At 41.3% G+C, this 11,870-nt stretch overlaps 2 protein-coding genes across 2 annotated transcripts; one reads left to right on the top strand and one right to left on the bottom strand.

Moving 5' to 3' along the window:
• Positions 1-3,910: 3,910 nt before the first annotated feature.
• Positions 3,911-6,846, top strand: LOC121602121 (DNA replication licensing factor Mcm6). Its single transcript, XM_041930886.1, has 4 exons — positions 3,911-4,123; positions 4,189-5,222; positions 5,305-6,509; positions 6,601-6,846. Exons 1-4 carry the CDS (start codon positions 4,032-4,034, stop codon positions 6,712-6,714), a joined length of 2,445 nt encoding a protein of 814 aa, XP_041786820.1. The 5' UTR covers positions 3,911-4,031; the 3' UTR covers positions 6,715-6,846.
• A 1,042-nt stretch (positions 6,847-7,888) lies between these two features.
• On the bottom strand, positions 7,889-9,029 carry LOC121602120 (proliferating cell nuclear antigen). The gene is made up of 3 exons (XM_041930885.1): positions 8,875-9,029; positions 8,282-8,784; positions 7,889-8,214 (listed from the first exon to the last, which is right to left on the bottom strand). Exons 2-3 carry the CDS (start codon positions 8,775-8,777, stop codon positions 7,928-7,930), a joined length of 783 nt encoding a protein of 260 aa, XP_041786819.1. The 5' UTR covers positions 8,778-8,784; positions 8,875-9,029; the 3' UTR covers positions 7,889-7,927.
• Between the last annotated feature and the right edge of the window lie 2,841 nt (positions 9,030-11,870).

Genomic DNA, 11,870 nt, shown 5'->3' with positions numbered 1-11,870 from the left:
TATTAATTAAAGCGTTGGTGATAATATTGTCATCAGTAGTTGAGATTGTGTATGCCTCTTCGAATCTACACGCAAATATGTCACAAATATCTGAAGCAGTTGAACCAGCTCGGTCATTGTGGTAAATCGATTTAGGTGTCACATTCGTATTGTTGTGTTTCTTACGAAAACTCCAGAGAGCTTTGGGCCTTTTGATGAAATTATTCTCCAACCGAGACAAGTAGCCACCGTAGCGTATTTTATTGTAACTATGGTACAAGCGAGTTGTTTCATTTAATATGCATTTGTTAACAGGTGATCGGTTTTTCGTATATTTTTTTAATGCAGCTGCCTTAGCTCATTTAAGTTTTTTAAGGTGGCGGTCAGACCAAGCAGGGCCGCTCTTTGGTGTGATGATTGGTACACACGAATCAAACGAGGATAAAAGAAAGCGTATAAATATCGATAAAGCTTCATCAACATTTTGCAGAATTAAACTGGCTAATTCTGAACTGGCTATTAAAATTGGTTATGACCTCATCAAGCCGAGTAATATTGGTTTTATAAAACTTCATCCCAGGTCTACTTGCCTGAGTCAGTGTAGGATTAGGCATTGTGCTTGGGATTCGAACCGTTAAATCGATGGCTGGATGGTACAGGTCAGGAGAGACTAGTGGTGTTGGGCAGGAGTGCAAATCGATGCAGTAAGTTGCGGCAATAAAATTTGCGAATACTAAGTCGAGCTGCCGGTTAAGCGAGTTTTTGATACCGCTTATTTGATAAAGATCGCTAGCGGTAATTTCATCAAAAAACCGGGATCTGACCGAGGATGATGAATTTGCCACATAGTGCGCATACGATGATGAGTGACCAAATGTTTGTTGTGATGGTGACCATGATACTGCCAAAAAATTAAAATCTCCAAACAAAAATATTAGATCATTAGATTTTGCATGGTTTACTATTGCACTTACACTTTCAAACACAGATATAAGAGTATCTGTGTCGTTAGCTCGATTAGGAGGTATGTAAATAGTCCCGATGAATATCGTGCAACATGATAGGCGAACGGTAACCCACACTTGCTCAAGTGAGTTACTAGGTAGAGTGAGTTCACGGGTGTTCAATAAGGATGAGCATGCGATCAGTGCGCCACCACCACGAGTATGCATACTGTTAGACAAGCTACGATCACATCTATACACCGAAGAGCTCGGATCAAATAGTAGCGATGATGGAATTGAATTGTCAACCCAGGTTTCGGTGACTATTATTATCTGATATTTGGCGTCCAATGTGTTTAATCCGAATTCTGTGAGTTTGGTACGTAGTCCTCTAACATTTTGGTAGTGAAAATGTATATCACATGGTTTCAAGGCAGTGTCAGTCGGTTTGGCATGTGCAATGTTTTTAATACTGCGAACTGAAAACATTTTCAAGTGAGTTGCTGTGTTAGTGTATACGTGATCATTACATGAAGTGTTAGTGTGCGAATAGCAACTGGCTGATGCTTCTTGTGTGCGTAGCTTCATGAGCTGTGTTCGTGATGAACGTCATTGTTTTGAGCCGTACGATCAGCTGGGATAGGTGAATGCTCCATACCATGCACCATTGGTTGCACATTACCAGGTGACGAATTATTTGACTTTTCATTGATGGTTTGCTCTGCCGGTTTCGGAATATTATCAATAGGCACTGCATTGATGCTTTGAAGTGGGGTTTCATGTGCATTCATCGGTGTGAGACAAGCCAAAGGATGGGATGAGGCTGGACGGTTATCACGTAGTATAAATTCAAATACACGTAGATTCGAAGGCCAAACCGAAAACGATAACGCAGTTTCACGAAGATGAGCCGGAATGCGAACCTTAAACGACATCGGTCTGGCCAAAGTGGTGTCGAAATTTTTGCTCATCAAGCTAAATGCAATGACGTCGATTGTGGCCTGCCGTCGTTTCACAGATTCCACGACTTGTTCACAGGAAGTGCCAGGAGCAATGTTAGCTAAATGAAGCCACATTTTGGGCACAAAGCGGTTTTGAACGGTTGGAAGGTTTGGAGAATCGTTATCCGTACCATAAATAGCAATTGGCTGGCGAGAAGTGATGTTATTTGTGATGTTAATATTGTTGTGCTCAGTAAGTGACGGTACGGCTATGTTTTTGTTGATATTGTTATTATTGATGTTTGTTGTTCTTTTGGCGACAAGCGAGATAGCAGGTGAAGTGTTTGTAGCACTGACCAACTCGGAGAATAATCTCTTCGCTGGTAAAACTCGGCGCAATTTGACAGGAGGGTGACTGCTCAGTGGTGTTCTCTTCTGCGATTCATTAAGCTGCGATAGACCAGTGCGAATTTCTTTTGCTAGAGGTTCAAGTGCAGATTTGAGACTATTGTCGACGGCATCCATTGTTGTTTGTATACTCGACTGCAAATATAACAGCTAATCAGGTCTTCGGTGATCTCGGTTGCGCAAGAATTGCAAGTATGCTCCATTTTGAAAAGGAATCCACAGGTCGATGCCTTGACCGGTTAATAGACGCACTACGCGGGTGATGCGACCGACGAGCAACTGAAGAAGAACCAGCACAAATGCTAAAAGTATAATACGTTGTGGGCAAGCTCACTACACAACTTTTGTACTTAGAGAAGACTGATTGTTTGTTAAAATAACCGAAATACGGAAAATAATCACGGAGCTATACGTAAACACGTCTGACTATGCCGATTTGACAGCTGGGATATGTAGGAACAATAAAAAAAAATTTATATAATGGTTAAACCATTTAGCGCGTGGCCACGGAGGGGAAAAATGTTGAATTTTTTTTCTACTTTATCAAAATTGCTTATCAACTGCAAAAAAGAGCATTTCTCGTGGCCGCACCAAAAACATACACAAGAATGACAAAAAGCTCCAACATCTGAATATCATCGATATTTTGTTTAAGAAGCACGAAATAGGTACATAAATCAATTAGAATCATGCATTTTAGCATTATTCTCATAGGAATTGGTCACAACTGCGCCAAATAGCTGTTTGTTTACGCATTTTCGCGAACGTCAAATTTTGTCACTTTTTGTCAACTTTTGTCAACTTTATTTCCTGGCTGCTCCAGGTTACAAAATTTTGACAAAAGCTCACGTTTTGAAAAATTTGTCAGCATTTTGTCACTCTCATGGCCTTTCGCCTATTCAAATCATTCAAATTTTCGCAATATGAGCCGAAATATCGTTTGACAGAAGCGTCCGATAAAATTGCATCGGATGAGCGTTGCCACCGCCCTAAGCGTCCGATCTTGTGTTCGGCTGCAGTGCTGATTGCTCGTTCCACCAATACGCCAGTGGTCTGCGAGGGGCATCGCGGCGATGTTGTTCTCGGCCGGTAGCGCTACTCTGAGCGCTGTCGCATACCCCTCCGTCACATCAGCACACTTCAACCGGTCGAGTTGATGTGCTGGCCGTGGATATGAAGGTTTAATTTTAAACTTTGAATATGAATTATTATCATAATCAATTGAAAGTAATTTTCAATTTAACCTTTTGACAGTCTAATGATTTTTAGGAAATGCACAAATCCTTAATGCAATAACGGCAAAAAGTAAAAAAAAGAAATAATGTTGGCTCATTCTGCAAACAGTTGCTTCACACATAAGATGTTGTGCAAAATGTGTCATTATCATTGTTTTATCTCAATCTCTTTCCTTGCACACGACGGTTAAATCGAAACGAGGAATAAAAATACAGCCAGAGTCTTACTCGGGCAAATCGCTAAATGAAATAAAAAATATTTTACAAAATTTTCGTTAACGGTTTTGAAGAATTATTTGAAAGCGCTGAAACGCTGAATGTCAATTTCAATGTCAAATCCAGTTCCCACAAAAACAAAAAAGTCACCAGAGGGCGCTGCAAGAAACAGATGTCATGAGAAATTGGCGCGCAGCAAATGCTTGTGTCTTGTGTTTGTGGGTTCGCTAGAGTGAAGGCAGCTTGTTGTTATAACATTTGTGTTTTAATCCAATCCCTGTGTCTCTATTCGCACGCTCGAATTTAACATGGATGTTGCTGATGCACATGTTGGACAGCTTCGTGTCCGCGATGAAGTGGGAGTTCGGTGCCAAAAATTGTTCCTGGATTTCCTCGAAGAGTAAGTACGGCGCCTCCGGTTGCCTGTGTACATGTTGTTTATGCATACCCTCAATTATACCGCAGGTTTAAGGAGGATGGTGAAATCAAGTACCTGAAAACGGTGGAGAATCTTGTCAATCCGGACAGATCGACACTGGAGGTCAGTTTTGAGGATGTGGAAAATTACAACCAAACATTGGCCACCGCCATCATCGAGGAGTACTATCGAATTTTTCCGTATTTGTGTCAATCGGTGTCGAACTTCGTTCGCGACAGAACCAGCTTGAAAAAGCCCAAAGAATGTTACGTATCATTTGTTGACGTACCGACGCGCCACAAGGTTCGCGAATTAAGTACGTCGAAGATAGGAACGCTGATCCGCATTTCGGGACAGGTGGTACGCACGCATCCAGTGCATCCTGAGCTGGTGTTAGGAACGTTCGTCTGCCTTGATTGTCAGACGGAAATCCGAGACGTCGAGCAACAGTTTAAGTTTACAAATCCGACCATCTGCCGGAATCCAGTTTGCGCTAATCGCCGACGCTTCATGTTGGAGGTGGATAAATCGTTGTTTATTGACTTCCAAAAGGTGCGCATTCAAGAGACGCAAGCGGAACTTCCACGCGGATGCATCCCTCGTTCGGTTGAGGTGATTTTACGTGCGGAAATGGTAGAAACAGTACAGGCGGGAGATCGATATGATTTCACTGGTACGCTGATTGTGATTCCGGATGTTGGAGCACTGCAGTTGCCGGGTGCAAAAGCAGAAATAGGATCCCGCCACAAGCAGGGCGATAATGCTGCCGAAGGAGTGCGTGGATTGAAAGCACTGGGTATGCGAGATCTCAACTACAAGATGGCTTTTCTAGCCTGTTCAGTGCAGGTGACATCGTCTCGATTCGGGGGTACCGACATGCCAATGAGTGAAGTAACATCACAAATCATGAAGGACCAAATGACGCCAGCTGAATGGAACAAAGTGTATGAAATGTCGCGCGATCCTCGACTGTACCAGAACTTGATCAACAGTCTTTTTCCATCGATTTACGGCAACGACGAGGTGAAGCGTGGGATTTTATTGATGTTATTCGGTGGAGTAGCTAAAACTACGCAAGAAAGTGAGTTCAGGAATCATAGAGTCACCATTTAGTTAACCTCTTTCTAATCCTTCTCGTTCGATGGTATATTATCTCTTTCCAGAAACTACTCTTCGTGGTGACATCAACGTGTGCATTGTGGGCGATCCTAGTACGGCCAAGTCTCAATTCTTGAAACAAGTTTCGGACTTTTCCCCGCGTGCAGTGTACACATCGGGAAAAGCTTCGTCTGCTGCCGGTCTGACGGCGGCGGTAGTACGAGATGAGGAAAGCTTCGACTTTGTAATCGAAGCTGGAGCGCTTATGCTGGCCGACAATGGCATTTGTTGTATTGACGAGTTTGACAAGATGGATCCACATGATCAAGTCGCGATTCACGAAGCAATGGAGCAGCAGACAATCTCTATTGCTAAAGCAGGCGTCCGTGCTACATTGAATGCGCGTACATCCATCCTAGCCGCTGCCAACCCGATTGGTGGCAGGTACGACCGATCGAAATCGTTGCAGCAAAACATTCAACTGACTGCTCCGATTATGTCGCGTTTTGATCTGTTTTTCATTTTGGTAGACGAATGCAATGAGGTGGTAGATTATGCGATCGCAAGAAAGATTGTGGATCTGCATTCGCATATAGAACACTCGTTGGATCAAGTGTACTCGCGTGAGGACGTTCTGCGTTACATCATGTTTGCCCGTCAATTTAAACCAGTTATTCAGCCAGAGGCAATGGCACTGTTGGTCGAGAATTATGGCCATTTGCGGCAGCGAGATACCGGCACGACTGGCAAAAGCACTTGGCGAATTACTGTTCGCCAGCTTGAAAGTATGATTCGACTCAGCGAAGCAATGGCCAAAATGGAGTGCAGTGAAGAGGTAACTGAACGGCACGTAAAGGAAGCGTATCGGCTATTGAACAAATCGATCATTCGAGTTGAGCAACCGGACATTCATCTGGATGAAGAAGAAGGCGAAGAAAATGAGAACGTAATGGACATCGGTGAGGAAACGCCAGAAGATACTCCCAGAACGAACGAAACCGAAGAAAACGATCAGGATACGCAGGCAGTAGCCAAGAAGAAGCTGACCCTTTCCTTCGAAGAATACAAAAATCTGTCCAACATGCTGGTCATTCACATGCGCAACGAAGAGAGCCGCATGGAGTCGGAAGAGCTTGACCGGGAAGGAATTAGTAAGACCGAATTGATCAACTGGTACCTTAGTCAGGTTGAGGATCAATTGGAATCGGTTGAAGAGTTGATGGAGAGAAAGGTTTTGATTGAGAAGGTGATCGATCGACTAATTTATCACGTAAGTAAATGCGTAGAGTTATGATAGATAGCATGTCAATGTATGATGCTTACATTGCTCGTATGCTTTGTTTTTCTTACCTTTTTTGCAGGATCAAGTAATCATTCCTCTAAAACAGGCCAAACTGGGCGAAGCGGACCAAGACGATGCTGGGGATCAAGATGTATTGTTAGTGGTTCATCCTAATTACATTGTGGAAAGTTAATTAACTAAGTGATCGTTTTTCAGAACATAATTGCGTTCACATTTTCAGCTTAGATTAAGTGGTTTTGTATTCCATTTGTGCGTATCTCTTTTTAATAAATTGAACAATAAACTTATTGATAATTTATAATTAACGAATGTTCTAAGGCGTACATGTTCAGTAAAAAAAATCACATATTACACCGTTTCAACACAAACAGCATGACAATCATGTTAGCGAAAATCGCATAGGAAACTAGATATACAAAAAGCTTAGGGTTCTTGTTTAATAGTACTATCTGGAATTTGGAATACTATTCTCGTCATCACGAGATGACGCGTTTTTGTGTAAAAGTAATCTTATTCTGGCAATACATTCTTCTTCTACTTGGCGTAACGTGCGATACAGACAGGCCGGCCTATACATGCTTCCGGGACTTCTTGGTACCATGCCACCGGATAGTCAGTTCTTGCTACGGGAGGACGATCCATTCTAGACTTAAACCCCACGACGGGCATCTCGTTAAGTCTTGCAAGCTAACGACTGTAACACGGGAACACCACTTTATGGCGAAACATTTATATAACATTTAGGCTGAGTAACGGCTATGTGACCTTTTTTTCTTTTAAACCGAGGGAGAAACCTTCATTACCATCGTAGCTGGCAATAAAGCTTGCAGTGTGTGCAAATTAATCCGATGAAAACTCCCCCGTACTCAAAGGAATTACCAGTCGGATCACCCGCGAGGGTATTACTTCAACTGGAAATCTATATGACCGGTTGTCGTTGTCGACACCAACGACCATTACTCAAATCTCACTTGCTTCAGTGCTCGGCTATGTTACCTTGGCTGCGTTCCATATGCAATCACTGATTTGAATACGTACTTCATAACAGCGGACCGTTATCGGAGGATCCAGGAAGCTGGACCCCATTGTTGAAAAGATAATTGCCCTCGAAAAAAATAAATAAAAATAAAAATAAAAATAATACAAGTAGTTCATCAATAAAATTGGATGTTTTCTCAAATGTGTCAAATAACGGTTAAAAATGTTTCATTTCTTTAAGGTACATGAAAAGGTAGTTGAGTAATTTAATGAGACTGAACATTTTTCATTAAGAAGTTAATCGAAATGATTGCTCTTACAATCACTTGCGATCAATGTTGTGACAGCGTAACTAGCGGTTGTGGGTATAAAAGAGAAAGATGGTCTTATTTGTATTTATATTTAGCTTAATTTTCATCATCTTCTATCTTAGGCGCTAAATAGTAGCGGATGTGGCCCAGGTCTGGGATACGGTATTCAACAACCAATGGTACGTCAGCCGACATAGACAGCTGCACTTGGTTGCACAGTGGCGTTGCTTTTGTAAAGGAGTTCAGGTACCGGCAGGCAAAGGTGAGTGTTACAGGCTCCTGCATTTCGATAATGACCGATTCATCCTCTTTATCCACGGTTGAGGTTTGCGCCAGCTTTATGTTAGCCGATCCCGCATCACCGGATGCCGAGAATTTCACACCTATACGAAAAAGAAGACTCATTACTGTAGCATAGAGATAGAATCGCACAAGCATAAAACGTATTACCTTCTTTGGTGCAGGAGATGACAACGGACTCGCCGAACTGCGACAGATCACGACAGATGCGTGCAAACTCCATCGCTGGCATGCGAACAACGCACGCATAATCCGTTTCTGGAATGCCCAAGTGTTCCTGGTCCAGATTCATTAGCTTCATTTCGTAATCGGACACCTTTTCTTGGTTCTGTGATTCGAACATAAAAGTTACAGTGTCGGCATTATCCTGAGCTTTCATCGTCAACGTATCATCGTTGTTGGCACACTTCATAATTTTGGCCATGTTGGCCAAGTTCATTCCCATAGACAAGTTCCGGTCACACCGGTACTTGTCGAATCCGTCGGACCGTAGCGAGAGCGATACAAGGGAAACGTGGGAATTGTCCATCGCTTGCAATTGAATGCCAGAATCGCTACAATCGAATGTGGCTTCGTTCAGAAGATCCTTGATGGCATCCAGGACCTTCTTTAGAACGTGGCTAGCATTCAGTCGCGCTTCGAACATGTTGATGCTAGAATGAAATTAAAAATATGCACGCGTTACAACATGTATTTACAGGTAAAGCTAGTGTAGCAACAGGAAATGATGTGCAAATACTTGCCTTTACAACACAATTAAATGACACAAAAAGCTCTCAAGCAACGAGATGCAAGCGTACGTACACAAACGAGGTAGGAAGATGAATGAGAAAATATTCCTGTAATTTGGCGGTACACCTTGGATGCTTCCAAAAAGGCGCGAAATAACAACACAAAGCTGTCATTCAATTTGGCATTGTTGACAGCATAGGAAAGCATAGTGGTCGATGACTGTTTTTGTTGAGGATGAATTTATTTTTTAACCTTTAACCTTTAAGTTGGCAACCGGATACCCGGGTATTTTTTTCAGCTTCGAACTGCAATAACTTTTGATTCATTGCTTTTATTGACCTGAAATTTTCCGTAGCCTCCCAACTTTTAATTTATGATTTTTTGTTGCATAAGTTGTAATTTTAAACAGCCTGTAAGTATTTTATTTTGATTTTTTTTAACTTTACCACGTAAGTTGGCAACCAGCAAACCCGGGTATTCCATACATTTTGTATGGAGAATGACGTTTCTCTTCTTCCTCTTTTCGTATTGTGCTTATTTTCGGGTCAAAATCAAGCGATTCCAAATTTCAATTTGACCGTTATTTTTATCAAAAAAATGAAAAAACCTAATGAATAAATGAAATAGAAGAGAATATATGGTCGGCATTACTTGCTTACAGCATTAAAATATAGAAAGCATTGTTTACCTATGAAAATCGTGAATTTTTTAGATCAAAACGTGTGGAATATCCGGGTATGCCGGTTGTCAACTTGCGTGTGTAAATCTGGTTGCCAACTCTACGGTTAAATGACCTTCTTTACAGGGTTTCACACTTTATCTCAAGACCGCGGGACCCCTTCCCGAATCTGTCTTAGCCAATGCTAAGACTGCGGCATGATGCTTGAAAACATTGATGATACCTGAAAACGTTGATGGTACCTGAATTCATCGGATGCAATGCTGAATCTGCGGCACATTTCTCGAACACACTGTTCCGCGCCGAGGAAATGTGGTCGAATTTTTTTTCACGTATAACCTTTGTGTACATCAGAGTATTTGAAACACCCAATTATCCTTTTTGTGTTTTTACCAAAAAAATACAATTTAATAGTATGAGTGAATGCATATTTGTTTAATTAAAATATTTAAAAGTGTTAAGAAAATATTTTGAACTGTTTAAATAATCTTTTTTGGTAAAAACACGAAAAAAAATTGGCTGTTTTCAGTGCACTGATGTACACAGAGGTTATACGTGTAAAAAAATATTCGACCGCATGTCCTCAGCGCGGAACAGTATGTTCGAGAAATGTGCCGCAGATTCAGCATTGCATCCGATGAACTCAGGTATCATCAACGTTTTCAAGCTTCATACCGCAGTCTTGGCATTGGCTAAGACAGATTCGGGAAGGGGTCCCGCGGTCTTGAGATAAAGTGTGAAACCCTGTAAATCTACTGTTAACCTTTGTGTCTGTTACGAAAAGAACTTAGGCGAGCCCTGCAACTATCTACCAAACCGGGCGAAATGTGCAGCGACAGTAGAAATGATCGGCCGATCGTGGCCGGAACGCGATGAACACCCACATGTGTGTGTGGGTGAGTGCTCGAGAGGCCGAAAGGGAAGAGGTTCGGGTTCGGGACATGCCAGAGCATTCGGCAAGTGTGCGAGCAGGGAACGAGTTGGCAGAGAGCGATAGGCGAACCTTTTTTGTAGTTTTATCTTTTTTCTTACTTTAGTTGACTGAATAGATTTGCTTACGTACATGAACTTCAACATTCGTTAATCTTTGGGTGAAAATAAAGACATTGTAAAAGCTAAACTCACAAACGCCTACTACGCGCCTCTTTGTGCTTACAGTGTCAATAGGCGCATAGCCATGGAGGTGAAAAAATGTTGAAAAAAATCAACTTCAAAAACTGTAAAACTGCTTGTCAACTGCAAAAAGAGTTTTTCTCGTGGCCGCATCAAAAATCTACATCGATCGATATATTGTTTATAAGCACTAAATAGGTAACTCTCCGCGGAACGATTGTTCGATGGCGAATCTTTCCCTACCCGCAAATTTCCGTTAAATGTCTTCTAATCGTTTTGTAATCGCCGGCGACTTGAAGGCGATTAACAGTGCAATTAGCACTAATTAAATGCCTTAGAAATATTTCCTTGAAAATATTCCTTTTAAATTTGAATTTACAATTGCTAAAAGACAACCTTTCGAGCGTATTCAACACTGTACTGTTGTAGTGATTCTCTGATATCAGCGTAAGATTCGATAGCACGATTTACAGTCAGTCCAAAAAGTATTCGTCTAGCTGAATATTTTGTAGAAAAAGGCGAATTATAGCTGCAATACGTATGGGGCGATAAAAGTAATGATGAGGTTTGATAAAGGGACCATCAATACACACGTTTTGCTAAAAAGAAGCATTTAAATAGTGCAATATCAACCAAAATAAAAAAAAACAAAAAAAGTCGTTTGATGGGCGCGTAAAAAGTATTCGTCTATCAGAATTTTGGCATAAAATGAGTATGGAAACAAAGGTTATGGAATTAAAAAATTTAATGATCTTGTTTCTTATTGCATTTATGACTATTGGTGACTACTTGCACAACGCAAGAACTCATTTGAACCTTTAAAAAGGCGTATTTTTTATCCACTCATCCAACAAGACTTGTTCCAATTATTCTCTGGTAGAAATGTTGCATTTCCGGAATACGTGGCCAAGTTCCATTGAAAAAATAGCAACTGATATCATATTAAGAGTCTACTAAATCATTTTCATCAGTTTGATTTCAACTGGTTTGGTGTTCCGGGCAAAAGACAATGCGCTGTATGTTCTCCAGCGCGACTGTTCTTGGAACATTTGATACATTTTAAGTACAATTTCTCAGAACTGGCACTCAAAGTACTTAAAAAATTGCATTAATATGTTTCCCCACCTCGTCTCCTATCATTTTGAATTATTTTTTAGCTCAGCTTACCTCACTGAGTCCTAGTATCATAACATCATGGTGCAACCGTTACACGAG

Source organism: Anopheles merus, unplaced genomic scaffold, assembly GCF_017562075.2.
Source record: "Anopheles merus strain MAF unplaced genomic scaffold, AmerM5.1 LNR4000306, whole genome shotgun sequence".
NCBI lineage: Eukaryota > Metazoa > Arthropoda > Insecta > Diptera > Culicidae > Anopheles > Anopheles merus.
The sequence above is the reverse complement of the archived record's forward strand: the minus strand, read 5'-3'. Positions and strand labels throughout refer to the sequence as shown.